This window comes from Colius striatus, chromosome 12 (genome assembly GCF_028858725.1).
Source record: "Colius striatus isolate bColStr4 chromosome 12, bColStr4.1.hap1, whole genome shotgun sequence".
Classification (NCBI taxonomy): domain Eukaryota; kingdom Metazoa; phylum Chordata; class Aves; order Coliiformes; family Coliidae; genus Colius; species Colius striatus.
In genome coordinates this window covers 18,199,582-18,214,932 of record NC_084770.1, presented here as the reverse complement: position 1 = coordinate 18,214,932, position 15,351 = coordinate 18,199,582, and the positions used below count along the sequence as shown (strand labels likewise).

The window sequence follows — 15,351 nt, the reverse complement described above, 5'->3', positions numbered from 1 at the left end:
ATCACAGCCAAGGTCATACTATTTCTTTATTATCTTACACAGGCAAGAATTCTTTCTTTCCAAAAAGCCCCAGCTTTTTAGACAGCTGTTGAAGAGAAAGCCATCTGTGCCCAGAATGGGTTGCTCACTACTGGACCAGCCCTTTCTCATGCAGAAAGAAAAGGACTTCTACACAGAATCAGTGGCCATCTTCTGGCTTTAGAGGAAAAAAAAGGGAACAGAGTGCATGATGGAAATGCTGCAGGAGGAAAGAAATGACCAAAATAGGCCTTTTGTTTAAGAATTAAGTGTTTCACCTGGTAGCACATGGACAGCTGGGGTTAGAGTGGGAACTCCCCTGCTTATTGATCTATCACTTTTCCCTGATGGAGCTGGGACTGAAAACAGGACCTGCTCTTTTTTCACTCTATGGAATTTAAAATTCAGCTGTACATAAATACAGTTGAAGACTCAGAATGCAAAATCACCTGAGATTTTTTGGTTCAGTCCAGGGCCCTACTCCTATGATTTATTTATAGCTCTTAACTTTCGGATTAGATGTGAAATTATATCTCAGGGTTCTTATTAAACCACACGCATTCCAGGTTGGTTCTCCTTGTTCACTTCGGTATTATTATACCCAGTCAATAAAATGATAGGCTTTCATTTACTTTGCTATGGTGATTGTACTTCTTTAACCCCATACCTCCAGTGCTGCTGAGAGCTTCTCTACTGCTGCTTGATATTTTTCCTGTCTGTAACAAGTGCTAGCTTCCTGGAGGATCAGCTGGAGCTGTTTGTCAACAATGGGGGATGCACGGTCATCAAGTGTCATCAAAGCACCTGCATTTTCAGGATCGCAACATGCTGAATGTGTGCTTGAAGACAGTATAGTCTCATCAAACTCTAAGAAAATGTTCTCCTCATTGACATAGACCAATTCTTCTTCTAAATCCATTAGGTTTTGCTGAGAAAGGAGAGACAGAGCTGTTGGGATTAATCCATTGCCAGTTGCTGATGCCGTTTCTTCTTTCACAGCTAGTTCTTCATCGTTTTGTAGTTTCTGTTTACAGCTTGCTCTGTCTAAATTATTTTTTTTAATCTCTGCCATTTTTGTTGTCTTTAATTTACTTTCTGCTTCTCCATTCCCAAAGTGGTTTTCGACTTCTTGCAGTGCATCTGGAGTATCACTCAATTTGCTTGCTGCTACGTTTGACTTCCTCTTTCTACTAGACTTTTTCCAAGGGGTTTTCTTGCCATACATGTTTATGAAATCTTTTTGGAAGGCAACGTTGCTTTCTATGGTATAACTTGAGCAAAGAAAGAGTCCTAGGAGAAAATGTAGAAAAGTTAGGAATACTCAAACGTTGCAAAGACCAAAAAAGCATGCAAATGCTTTAACCACTAGGCATATTGTAGGCACCACTATGAAAGAATACTCTTCAATATTTAGTACATAGAATATCAGACTTGCTGTAATTGCTTTGTCTTTCCTGTGTAAAAGTTGAAGGCATCTTAAATATTTTTTATATCTCTCAATAATGGATGTTTGTTTATGCAAGTAATGCCATTGTACATTAGTTACATCTTCAACAAGAAGGGAAAAATCTGTCTTTTAACCAAAATAAAAACAACTCAAACACTTTGACTGATTCTCACTTGACATTTTTATGGAGTGCAAAAAAATCCCTGTGGCCAGATGGAGAGATAGTAAGCCCAGTGACTGGGGTGAGAGTGGGGTGTTCAAAAATCAGAGTGGATGTATTCCAGATGGACACAAGCTGTAAGTGTGGTCTCAGCTTCAGCTGCATTTGAGCAAAATTCAGATACAGGTTTGGGTTTCAAAACCATTTCTTACAGAACCATCTGTAAAATACATGAGTGTTGGTACAAAGAAGCAACCCTTCCCCAGGAGTGAACAGCCTCTCAGTTCAGAGAACGAGTAGTGGATTTAAATTGGTACAACAAGGTGCAGAATTAAGTTCATAAGCCTCTCAACACTAGTTCCTGTACAAAAGGAAAGGTGACTTGATTAGGTGCACCTGCTTTAGCAGGGAGGTTGGACTAGATGATCTTTAGAGGTCCTTTCCAACCCCTATGATTCTGTGATTGATTCTGTGATTTGCACTGTACACTCATTATTGTGCTCAGATTCAAAGGCAATGTTGATTTTCATCTGCCCCTGCTGGCTTCAGAGTGATGAAAAGGTGGAAGGCAGGGGTTATTTTTTGAAAGTTTTTCCATCAGTTATGAAAAGTTTAATTGTAAATAGCTTTAATGATGACCATCTCTCAGAATGGTTTGTTAAGCATAGGCACTTAGCCTTTAACCTCATGCTACTTTAACAGATGTCTATCCGTTTAGCACCAGTTTAATGTACTTAACTACAGGTACAGATTGTACAAAGATACCTAATAAAGGCATTTCTGTTCAGTCAGAAACAAATTTTAAACAATGAGTAACTTGCTGAGGTTTATTGAGGGCCTTACTGTGTGCACTATGCTGCTGATGCTGCTGGAACGTGTCCTGGATGCTGTGGTACAGTGAACTTTTACTGTTTGGGGCAATGGGCATTAGGCAACAGACAGAAACTTACAGAAAGGGGTAAAGGATAGAGGCTCCAGCATTTGAGGCTATACAAGCAGCTGATAATTAATTTAAATATAAACAGAGTTTCCAATCTTCCCCCTCCCCTGGCTAAGCCAGACTAGCCAGGCCTGTCACCAGTCCTGAAGCGGGGAACTTGTTGATTTTGACATTTGTGCATAATCTCCACAATGAAAACTTTGTTGTAGCAAAACTGCCTGTGGAGAAACTTATTCCTCTTTCCATGACTGCAAGAGGAGTGAGAGGTGAGGGGATAATTGTGTGATTTAAGGTAATTTCAGCAGACTTTTTTTTCAGCAATGTGCTGAGCAATCACAGCTCCTACTGAGTTCAATGGGGATGGAAAACCACTGGCCCTTCCCAGATAGTGCTCTGCACTTGTCAGTATAGAGCTCAAAGGAATCATATTTATAGCAAGCTATTTTGAATGGCAGCAGTAAAGCAGCTGGAAAAGGCTAATGTACTTGCATCTGGCAGCAATTTTACCTGTTTGTAAGACATTCAATTCCTTTTTAAAACAAACTATAGCATAGCCTAAAGATTAGAAGCTGTGTTTTTCAGTGCTGGCTTCAGCACTAGGTAATTTAGGAAATGATGATTTATCTTCACTGTGCAGTGGAGCAGAGATACTCCAGCCAGCCTCAGCACCAGCCGAGGGGAGATGGACCTGATGAACTTGGTTCCCTGCCATGCCAACATAACTGTCATGTATGGGACCTGTAATGGACCTCCACCTGGCCCCGCAGTGTACGCCTATATCATGTTGTGGAGGGGGAAACACAGGACCTGCACAGCCTCTTCACTGGGCTGCTCACTGAAGGTGCTACAGAACTCTGGAAAAATGAGGTTTAAGTGTATACATCAGATACAAGTTTGCAGAATTTTTCCTCTGAGCAACCCTCGGCACTGAGGAGTCTTCAAAGAGAACTAGTGGATCTCTTCTCACCAGAAAGCTAACAAAGACACAGCCCTATATCTGATGGGAGGCTGATATCAGTGTGAATGTGAAATTGGCTGGAGCAGACTGTTTGCTATGAGACTGTCCTTAAGGATTTTAAAATAATTTACCATGGAATAAAAGCAGAGCACAAACTCTGAAATACAGACCAATATGGACAGTTCTCTGGTGGACCAGCACCCAAAATGAGCTTTTGCTGTATCAAGTGGGTTTATATTGCTCCTATTGTATTTTTCGGTCTTCAAGCTGATTAACGTTGTGTTGTGCAATGGAAGCACGTTGTAACTCAGGCAGGCTCACTTTAATCACTGCCTCGATAAAAAAACCAAATCTTCCAGGGAAAAGCTTTTAGAAAAATCATTATCTCTGACAGTTAAGTATTTTCCTGAGACTTTGGTTAAAATGTCTGGTTTTTATTTTGGAAGCCTTTACCGTAAAATGCTTCTAATGAATCACTGTGAAGAGGAATATAGATAGACAATTTAGCTCTATAGTTAGAAGGAAACTGCTCTGTATTTGTGAGCTCTCAGAAACGATCTTCCTGATCTGTCATAAGCAAGTTCAGCTTTCGGCATATTTAAGGGTTAATCTTTGCTAAGAGATGTCTGTCCATGGCACTACCAGCTATTGCAGACAAGTATTTTTTTGGGGTCTATTGCTAAGGAAACAACATCTCTTTAAATGGTGAGGCTTGCATGAAGGAAACGATAAATGCAAAAGGAACATAAGATTCTTCATCTTTTAAAATGTTCTGGTTTTGTCTGTTATTTCCCAATATATCCACCAAAACCTTCTTGGGGAGAGTGGCCTGCCTACTGGATAATGTAAACTTCCTTATGTGCATGATCTTACGAACCCTATTACTTATGCTTTTTGTACTGTATCTAGTTTGATTCTGCTTTCAACATCTTCTATTATCTCTCATCAGATTAGAAAAGAACCTGCTGATAAATCACACTGGCACTTCAGCTGGCACCTAGATGTTTAATTCCTTGCCAGTTCTTTGAGCACTTTTTTCTTCAGAATTTAAACTTTGATTTCAACTAAAAAAGCTTTTGCCCTTACAGTTGTGATGTAAAACCTTTCTAAACACCAAAGACTGCACTGCAATCTTCCTCAATCTACATATAGCAAGGCAGAACCACTGGACTACATTCAACATTGATTTAAGTGGATTGACAGGCCAGAAGATTTTCTTCTAATAGTTCTCAGAGAGCATTAAGCTGCCTACTACATTGCTGTTAACAGCTCTTTGGAACGTAATTCTGTGGGGCTGTGCTCCATAAAAAATGTCTGTTTTCCAATTTTGCTAAAAGTCTTTTGGTAGACAGCACAAGTCATTGTTTCTGAGGATCCTCGTTGACTCTTATGGCAGTCTACAGAGGAAGAAAAAATTCCAGAAGGGAGTCCCCAGTGTTGGCCTGCTGGATCATAACCTTGCATGGTTTAGAGGTCTAGGGTAACGGTACAGCAGCTAGAATGCAGAGAGGGGACTTGATGACATTTTACTCTAAAGCAGGTTCCTTACGCTGATCATTCTACATCAGTCCAAGTGGAGCCACGTTATGGCACTGAACACCCCCCATAAACACCTTGCTAAAACTAGGAGACAAGTCAGGCATCAGGTCTGGAGACAGCAACAATTCTCCTTACCCCCTCTCTGATCAGAACTGGCAAAGATTTCAGTTGTCACTGTTTTGTTTTCACTTCCTCTGCAGCATAAGGTACAAGCTGCCTCGTTCAGGATGGTCTGGCTGTACCTCATCTGCTGTCCCAGTCATGAGTGGTCCATCTGTATTTTGTGCTGTTTGCCATGAATATACAATGCTGCATGGTTTATAGAAGATAATGTCACAACATTTTTCAGCCAGAGCATGACACATGCACACGTGGAACACACATGTATTTTTTGCACTGATACCCCTGCTCTGTCTTTCAGTGAGCTCACCTGCGTACTGGCAACCATACACTCCTATCATAGCCTGATATGTCACCCAGGCTAACTCACCCTGCTAGAAGATACATACAATGACAACTGCCATATTAATATCCTACTTAGACAGTGATGGGACTTTTCCAGGAAGTTATAGGAAGCAAACTCTTTCATCTAAAATAGTCTTTTTCCCCCAGAAAGCTATTTGAAATCACAGGACAGTCATCTGCTACAGTTCATTTCAGTGTGAATGCTGGAGCAGACAAAACTGCATCCAAAACTATGGAACAAGTATAAGAAATTTTTACCACTGGTATATCTATAAGTGGTGTTCCACTCCTTCAGTGTCCTCTGATACAGAGAAATATAGTACTATAACAAAACACTTCCAAAGCCCCACAACAGATAGGTCATTAGCTAGCCTCCTCTGTAATAATTTTACTTATATTGAATTCCAGATATCCTGATCCATCTCTAAGGTGAGGATGCTCCAGTTTTATCACTTAAAAATGAAGTAAGATTTATCTGTATTAGATTTACAGACAGACTTTCTGAATGAGCACGTGCACCGACAACAGCTATGCTATGAGATCTGAACTGGAGATTTTTCCAGTCCATCTTTCAGCGGGATGACTTTTTAAGCACTTCCTTTACTGCTGAATACCACAAAGGCTCAGACAATCTATTGATGACGAAGGTCAGCACCTTCTTAGCAGCCCATAAAGTGAGTCTCTCACAATCAGGTTTCAGACTTTTTAAGATTCTAGCCATTTCTTTAGGCAATGAAGCAACCTAGTTCTTTCATCTTGCTATTTTTATTGTTTGAAAGCCTGAGTCACATCTGATCTTTTTTATTTTTAGTTTTCTTCTGGGGAAAAAAAAACCCTTAATGTATCTTTTTTTGTTCAGCACTCTTATTTCTTTGTGATAGACATAAGTAATGGCTCATTCAGTGCAAAACCAGGACTCCTTACATTTTTCTTGCTGTGATAAGGGCACACTTGCCATTATTACAGCCGCATTGTCCACATTGCTGCAGTAAAGGTTTTGTCAGCATTTCCACTCTAAACACTATTTTCACTCAGTGTATCCAATCTGTTTATAAAAATCATAATAATAAATTGGGCTCTGGGCTGAAATTTGGCAAGGGTAATCGTGTGGGTTTTTTTCCTAGTAGTTCACAGGGATTTAACTATATTACCCTAATTGCTCTTTGAGGCTGAAACTCACATATTAATTGTTTATGTGGTGCTGAGTACAACAAAGCACTAATCTCATTTGGCTATAGACGTAAGAAATATTGAACTGTGTTAATAATTACGATTCACAGCTATCAGATAGCTAGTTCACTATGTACCCTTATGCAAAGACAGTAAGCTTAGGCTTACAGTTGTTTAAAGTAACACAACTTCAATTCTTTCTACTACTTTAGTTAACTTGAGGAAGTTAACTAAAGTTGAAGGCAGATATGACAAAGAGAACGTCAGAAATCCTGGTTAAAATACTTACATGTCTTTAAGGGTAATGTGAAAAAAGAAATAGGAAATACAATTAAAATAATCAAGATAAATTTTCACAGTGTATCTTAATAATGTGGTTGCCAATCCCTTCTTGAACAGTGCTTAATGGCAGGAAAGAAAAGATAGCATGAAGATCACTGTCATGGGTCTAGGAATCCAAGAGTCCTATGAAATAGTTCAGCATTGATTGGGCAAAAAATGAAAATTGATAAATCCCTATTCCAAACAACTTGGGATGGTCATAAATACTAATGGGATCTGCTTCCTCACCCCTCTGAATCTTTCTTTTCCTTCACTCTGTCTTTGCTCTCTTCTCTTTCCTGCTTGCCTTTTTTGAAGTAAAGATATAAGCAGCCATAGTGCTGTGGAGCTAGCTTGTGTGATTTAAGAGGCTGCTTTTCCCAGCTGGTCAATAGTACCCTTCTCTTCTACTGCTGCAGCTCCTAGTCCATTTCTGTGCAAGTTAAAACCGTTTAGGTTGAACAGATTCCTGGAAGTACCTGGGATCTGAGCTAATCCATTTCATTAGACACTGAAGCAGACTGGAAATATACACCATGAGCTAGGAGTACCCAATGTCAGCCATGGGAGAGGGGAAAAGAGAGTGGGATTGGCAGAAGTGGGAGATGTCTGCTTTCTGTCATCTCTAGCAAAAGGTCATCAGATGTATTTATCTGTTTGTTGGCTTAGCCAAGACTGCATGCTTTGGCACGTAACTGCAAATCTATGACCAGCATTAAGGCAATTTTCTTGAGCTTTAAGGCAGTACCTTAAAACGTTATAGCACTCGGTGAAATGGGTGAGACAGCTAAAACAAAGTTCTTTATGTTGTCCATGTCTTTGGGCCTTCTTCCCCTTTGTGTACTCTTTAAAGTATTATTTTAAAATATTCAATTACTATTAATTGCTGTAGAGATGCACAAGGATCTTCTTGATTAGAGCTGCATAAGGACAGTGGGCTAACAACTACAATTATCATTCAAAGTCAAGGAGGAACCAGAATCTTTTCAGCAGCATATCTCAGGACAGTACAATAAGGCAAAGCAAATACAGAAAAGAAGCATGAGTCATCACAACCTGGAAGAGAGAAAAGAAAGATTCAGTACATAGTGAGGCTTCAGGATCTGCAGTTAGTAACCAATGTGACTACGGAAGAATGAAGACAGAGAAACTGAGGATGTTTTCTGCATATGTTTTTTAGTCACTGCGTAACTGTCTTGCTTACACTCCCTCCAAATGAAACACTTCCTCTAAAAGTGTGGGAGAAAAATACTGAGAGACAAAAGAGACAGCAGGGAAAGCATTTCAGCTCTGTGTAGTGATGTCATCTTATTAGCACAAAGCCCCGTGTTGTCAATTAGGAAAAAAAGGTCAAGGCTGTGTGTGATGGGGCTGTGGAGCTTGGGCAGCCTTCCTCGGTTGGACTCTGCAGCTCAGCACTGCAGGAGCAGAGCAGTTCATTTTCATAGCTAAAGGGCTACCGAGAGGAAAGAGACAGAGACAACAGAAAACTTAAACTGGTAAAAGTTTCTACAGCAAGCTCCTGAGAAGTGGAGTCATGAGAAGAAATAATTCCTCTGTGTGAGGAACAAGGAGGGGGGTGTGTGTCTAAGGTATAAACAGACCAGTGAGATTACGGTAATCCCTAAATGAAAAGGACCACAAAGATTGGTCCTACAACTGAGATGATGAGCTGAAAAAGCTTGAGGGTTGTAGTCTGTTGTGGGTTGGTTTTTTTTTTGTGCTACCATATTTCCTAATTCTGTTGGGAAGACAGGAAAGCAATTTTTGAAGCGATTACAAAGCAAACGTCCAAGTGTCCTACTTGCTGCCATTCCGAAGGAGATGAAGAACTATTGATTTTCTGAAAAGATTGCTTTGAAATGGTGGGAGCTGAGTACTTGTAAAGAGCAAGTGCAGAGGGGTAAAGTTTGGTTTAGGAGGGTTGCTGCAGACTGTGCTGTGGGCTTGATTAGATCTGCCAACATGCTATTAGGAGGTCTGCATTTCAGAACTGCTCTGGGCAGCCCTGCCTCCAGGATGAGGCAAGAATTCAATGTGAGCTCACAGTACTGAGAGAGCTCTCTTTCACTTTGCAAAATAATCACGTTCCTATGGGACCAGTAGCTAGGAAAGTCCAAACCTAAAGGAGATGTTAGCAGACCTATAAAGACTTCCATTGCCTATTGTGCAGCACACAAAACATAACAGCTGTCAGATCCACAGCAAAGAAGGTGCCTCACACCTTGTGTGGCACTTAGATGAAACACATAGCATGAGAGATGTGGCTGAGGATACAGAACCTTTTCTTGCTCTAGCTATACCAAACAGCTGATCATCACCCCAGGAGGAATGTCCCCTTAAAATCCCCTCAGTTCTTCTCATTAGCTTGTGTTAATTAAAAAGAGATGTGTTAGATCAGAGCTTCCATTTTAGCTGCTGATGTTTCTGTTCACTGGATGGAAAACTCCACCACTACCTCTTGTGATGTTTTATATGGTAAAATGTTAGTTGCATATCCAAGCTCTGAACTAGGACCATCCATTTGAGCAAAGACTGCTTTGGTGGCCATACTTCTGTTTGGTTACGCTGTGTGACTAGAATTAAGCTGCGTTGTACTAAACTGGGTTGTACTGAAACTTGGCAAATCAGTGCTAAAGCTTCCTAGGTCACTAATGTTGTTGAACACTTAGTAAAAAAATCCAGATTGTTTCTTTATGTGCCTAATTCTCTTCTCTAGTAATAACTCAAAATACTTCCCAAATCAAAGCTGACCAAAAGAGAGAAAAGGAAAGCATCAGAATGGGGAAAAAGAAGAAAAGGAAGTCAGCAAGTAGGGCTCTTAGAAACTAAGAAAAAGTTTTAAAAGGCCATTTTATCAAGATGCAAAGTGAATTTTAGTGGACTGAGGGGCTATCTGCCTTCTCAATGTCCTTCCATATTGCTTCACTTCCCCGTAGGGAGAATCTCCCCCGATAGATGTCATTACTAGAATTCCTTTTTCTTGTCTTTTATTGTTGTGTCTTTCATTTCTTTGGTGCTATTGTTCTTTATGACTGTTGTATCTGATTTCCAATGTAAGAGTAATAAACAGAAGAAAAAGTGTGAAAAAACAGTGGAGTACAATGCAGGGTGAGGGAACAAGGGAGCAAACAGCAGGTGCTGGCAAGTCCCTCCTGCTGTTCTCACAATAAGGATGCTCTATGGAGACTACAGCCTAAATGCAAAATCTTAAAGACCTAGTCCAGATCTTCTACTGGTATAAATTAATGCCGCTCTGCCTAAAAGGTTTTAGCAAGTCTGGAAAGATGGAAGGTGGTGGACCTTTTGACTACAAACAGGTCTCTCTGATCAGAAATTTATCTTTGCAAAGAAGACCATGCAAAAGTATCTCTATACCTCAAGAAACAAAACCAAGTTCTCTTTTGCTGAGTTAGCTACAGAATTTCTATGACCCCCGCAGTCCAATTTGTATTGAAGCTTCTGCTCCAGTGACCCTTAAAGGCAGTACTGAAATTCTTCTGCTTGGGTTATGGAGGCTAATGAAGAGTCTGATAACTGGTGGGAGGGCACTGAAGCATTCATGCATGTGAAATCATGTGCACATCTATAACCTGAGGTTTTTCTGATGCCATGCACTCTTGCTTAATTCTTTCATACTTTCAGAGCTGATTCTAGACTCAGGTGTCCATGCTGTGAGTGATGGTTAAAGAGGATGTTTATAAAAAACCTAAAACAAGTAAGATGGTTTTCTATTTGCCTTCAACAAGTTCTCTTAACAATTACTGTTCACTGAAGGTAAGGGCTAACTTTAAACCTAGAGCTGGCTTTATCAAGTAATAGTGAAAATTGTAGGGCGTGCAGGAACAAAAAGAGGGAGAAACTTTTCTAGTGGCAGTAAAACCTGTTCAAATAGCCAAAGCATTATCATCAGGGGCTAATCTAGCTTGGAGTCTGCTTGATTAAAAATAAGAGACAATAATTTTCTTATGGCTCCATAATTCAATCGAATAACTTAGTTTGTTATCTAATACTACTTTGTCATACCAAATGATCTCTATGTTGAAAGCCCTGTTCGGGCATAAACTAATTAATTTTCATGGCAAGACCAGTTCTGTGAAGTGCTGTGCTTCTACAATGTAAGAGAAATGGAGGAAGAACAATAACTCACAGGGTGAGGCTGAATTTCCCATTAGATGTGTAATTAAATATTATGGGTCCCACTGGGATGCGGAGATGTTAAGCAGAGATACTGAGTTAGCTGTAGCTGTGCCTCAGTCCCTCTTCAGTTTCTGATTCAGAGTACAATGGTGGCAGCTATCATTGACCCATCCTCTAGGCTCCTCTTCTTCATACCACCATGAGAGCTACCTTGTATTAATGATATACCTGGAAGTGATTTCACCCGAGATATGGTATTTCTGCAGTAATGCTAGATAGAATGAGGCAAAATCCTGGGGTCAGAATATATGATAAAGCATTTGGATGGTTTATCTAGCTTGCTGCTTAAGCAAGTACTCAAGTTATGCTTATTCCATTTCTCACAGTGTGGAGTAATGAACTTTAAATATTCCTAGGCAAAAAAAAAAAAAAAGCTTGGGAAGAAGCAAAAAGAGAAAAGCAGAAAGATAAAGAACTCAGGTGATACCAGGTGAAGCATGTCAGTAATTTGGGGATTATATTAATTAAATGATATCTTAATGCTTTCCAAAGTCATCATTATAAACCTAGAAAATTTAGAGTTAGGGTTTCAGCAGGTTTGTTAGCCTATATATTACAACTACGGTTTTCATCCTAATTGCTTTGTAATTTGACATGCAGCAGTTTAATAGTGGCAGCTGAAGCAAATCCACTAACAACGGAGAGCTAAGGCACACACAGATGAGGGCTCCTGACAGGCAGAACTTCAATTCAGCAACTTTGTACAGCAATAGAGCTGTAACATAAAAGTTAGCAGGAAAGAAAAGGTGGTGAGAAAGGACTTGCTGAAATAGCTCAGATTAACATTCAAGGCAGTTCTTTGACAGCTTTTAGTTTCTTAGTATGGTTTCTGGTTTTAATTTCTTCTTTTATCTTGGTGTCTTCATTTTCCAGTGAAGAAATTCCCTTTTGGGCAATTATTTTAATCTCTGTGAATGTTTATTACCTCTGCTGTATTATTTTTGTCAATATGAATTTTGACCTTGAAGTGCTACAAGAACAGGAGGAAATTTTTTCTCTCTTCCCTTGATGAATAGCAAGGTACATGGCTCAAGTTCTATAGGTACAAATTTCCCATTCAGGTCATGCGAGCAAACCTGGTCTTTGACGTGCTTATATGCAGCAACACAAATCTGTAAGAGCAGTGACAGCCAAGGGAAATCCAGTAGCAGCTGAGAGCCACTGAAAAAACAACAAAAAAGTCCTGTCCAGCAGTTGATTCCAACATGTTTTTGTTCATTTTATTAAATCTGTGGTTGGTTCTTGCCTTTATTTCCTATAAACTACACTGGGACTGGAGCCAATGCTGTCACAGACTAATGCTGATTCTGTAGCCCGTGCTTTTGTAACCTTTAAGTTATACTACCCTAATGTTTCATTTTATGACCTTCCTGAGAAAATTCTGTAAAGCTCCAATGGATGCAAGATACTGCAACCTGAATATTAACTCGTAATAAGGTGACGAAATGTGTTAGACTGGTTGAAAGACAAGTGTATCAGTTCCTTATATGTAGCTGATTTTGCCAGGAAAAACTTCAAGTGTTTGGTATGGCTACATGTGGTATGCAAATATGTTGTGAATTTTGCCATCAGTAGAGACCTTCCAAGGTGTTATCTTTGCTGCTGCAATTCATATCTGTTACCTTTTGTATGTCATGATACAGGAAGCAAAAGGTCCAACACTTTCCTCCAAAACTGCCTGCAAGCCACATGACAAACATTTTGAGGCAGCAGCTCACAAGTTTATCAGCTCCTGCCCAGGGGCATAAATGTCTTCTTAAATACCAGAAGTGTGAGGATGCTTTTGTACACTTGTATACCTCACTGTGAAGTATCTTTTCTCCTTTTGGAATGCTATGTTTTCTTCTTGACTCTTACTGTCTTGAGATTGACCAACCCTGAACAGTTCATTTAAAAAAAAAACACAAAGCATTTGCTGCTGTCAGAGTGACTCTGGTTTGCAGAAGACAGTAAATTCCAGGATTTTCATTTGTGAGGCTAAGTAAAGCCATTACAGCTTTAACCCTCAGTTATTCCCAGCAAGGCATCATTTCAGAGGATGCTGGAATTAAGCTAATAAATAAGGGGAAAAAAACCCTCACACAACAGAATGCTAAAGGCAGGGACTTTGAGCAGGGCCTGCTTTGCATCCTGGCTTCTGTGAATTCTTACTGCAGCTGCTCTTGCAGCTGCATTATTTTCAACATCAATCTGAGCAATGCTATGTAATAGCCTCGTTACAGAGGGAATAAAGAGCTAACAGAATCCTAAAATCTTTCGACTTTATAAAATTTACTTTCTGAAATACCACATTTAAGCTATTTTTCAATGTTTGAATTTAAATGGGTACAATTAGAGTTGATTTTTATTTTGTTTTTCAACTGGTAGTTATTGGATTGAGCGAGCATTCCGTGCGGTCACAGTCCTGCAAACACACACACGCAGCATCTTAATTTCATAGGAGTGAGTAGTCTCACAGAGTCACATTACATTAGACATGCAAACAAGCAGTTACAGAGCTAGGGCTTACATTTATAATACTGAGATGTGGAACGCAGCAAGCCATTTTTACATTGCATTTTCTGCATATTCTCTCAAAACAGCAATGATACGTAGACTTTCCTCATTGTTGGCCTTACCACTTCAGTCAGCTGATAGAAGCCCTAATGATTTTGTTAGAGCAAAGAGAAACTGATCTAAAACACTTTAAAGGGCTCACTTTTACACATGTCCAGAGATTGCCCATAAAAGTTTGTCAGTGTCACATTTGCATACTATTACCACAGTATTTAATCTATATTTCCTAAATACTTTTGCAAGCTTAGGTATGGATATCCTGGCAATACCACCAATTGGCACAGACATAACTAATGACTTTTTAAGGAGCAGGCACCATAAAGGGAATGTATCTAATAAAAGACTTCATTTATTGATTCTAGTGTTAATGAATGACAGTATTACAATTCCTGAAAACACTCTAAGTACAAACTGAGCAGTATGGTAACCCTGAAATACATCACACCTCACCTTATTTAGCAGGCTGCTTACAGCTCAGTATCTAGAAGGTATGCAGTTAGGTAACCATCTCAATGTTATTTTGAAATAATTTCCCTAGGCCTGATGGCTGCAGGAAAAAGCTTGTAAAGATAACTCAAGTATCATGTGAAGGCTCAGGAAATAACAGAAAAGAGGTCAGAGAATGTATTTGTGAGACAAAGATATCATTTTTATTTACTTGGATGTTCCTGGTTGCCTGCATGAGGATATTATTGTTTAATGTTAGAAATGCTGAATGACAGAGAGGATTTTACTGGTTAGGTAGTATAATAAGAGCAACTTTTTTTCTTTTTCATTCTAATTATACTTTACATGCATCTTTCTGGTAACTGTGGGCAGATCATGTGATTTCTGTGCCTCATGAAGCTAATAAGGCTTCACTTTTTTCAGTGCCGCATGGATCAACTTACTAATATTTGTGAAACACAAAGGAATTAGAATGATGAAAGTCCTATAAATAAATAAATGTATTTCCATTAATTAGGCAAGAAAGCTCTGTTTTGTTTAAAGAAGTGATTACTGAAAACACTTTACCATGTATTTTATCAGCAAACAAGATGACATTAAGTGGCAATATGTTAAAATCAGTTGCCTTCCACTCTTCTAACTTTACTGGAAAAAAGTTCCTTTTTTTTCCAGACTGCATTTCCCCAAGTATAAAACAGATACATTTTGATAAATAGATTTGGAACATATTATTAAATTAAATGAAGAAAAGGAAATATAATGAAATAAAATCTAAGTATCTGAAAAAAAAAAAAAGTCTTTTCACAGGCCTGGAGTGGAAATCTAATGTTCCCTCTCTACTGCATCCTGGCATGAGGATGACAGGTAATCTCTCATCTTCCAAAGTACCATCTGAGATGTCACTTCTGATCTGAACAAGATCAGGTGTCCATTCATGGAAAACCAATTTCAAAATCCAGTTAAATGTATTGAATTATTTCTACACCGAGCACATTGTTTGTGCTTAGTACATTTATTACTATAACTACAGTAAAATGAAATGGTGCCATCTGAGATCAGGTTCCTATTATATATCTCTACATATTCATTGTAAAAGATGTTTTAAGAAGACCAAGCAGAGGGAAGAAGTA

At 39.2% G+C, this 15,351-nt stretch overlaps 1 protein-coding gene across 1 annotated transcript in view; it reads right to left on the bottom strand.

Annotated features, from left to right (window-relative positions):
- SPATA16 (spermatogenesis associated 16) overlaps positions 1–5,523 on the bottom strand; it is an 81,431-nt gene extending 75,908 nt beyond the window's left edge. The window contains 5 exon segments of the mRNA XM_062005291.1: positions 686–1,281; positions 1,284–1,308; positions 3,447–3,492; positions 4,776–4,920; positions 5,493–5,523. Coding sequence (XP_061861275.1) covers positions 686–1,281; positions 1,284–1,308; positions 3,447–3,492; positions 4,776–4,920; positions 5,493–5,523 — 843 coding nt within the window.
- Between the last annotated feature and the right edge of the window lie 9,828 nt (positions 5,524–15,351).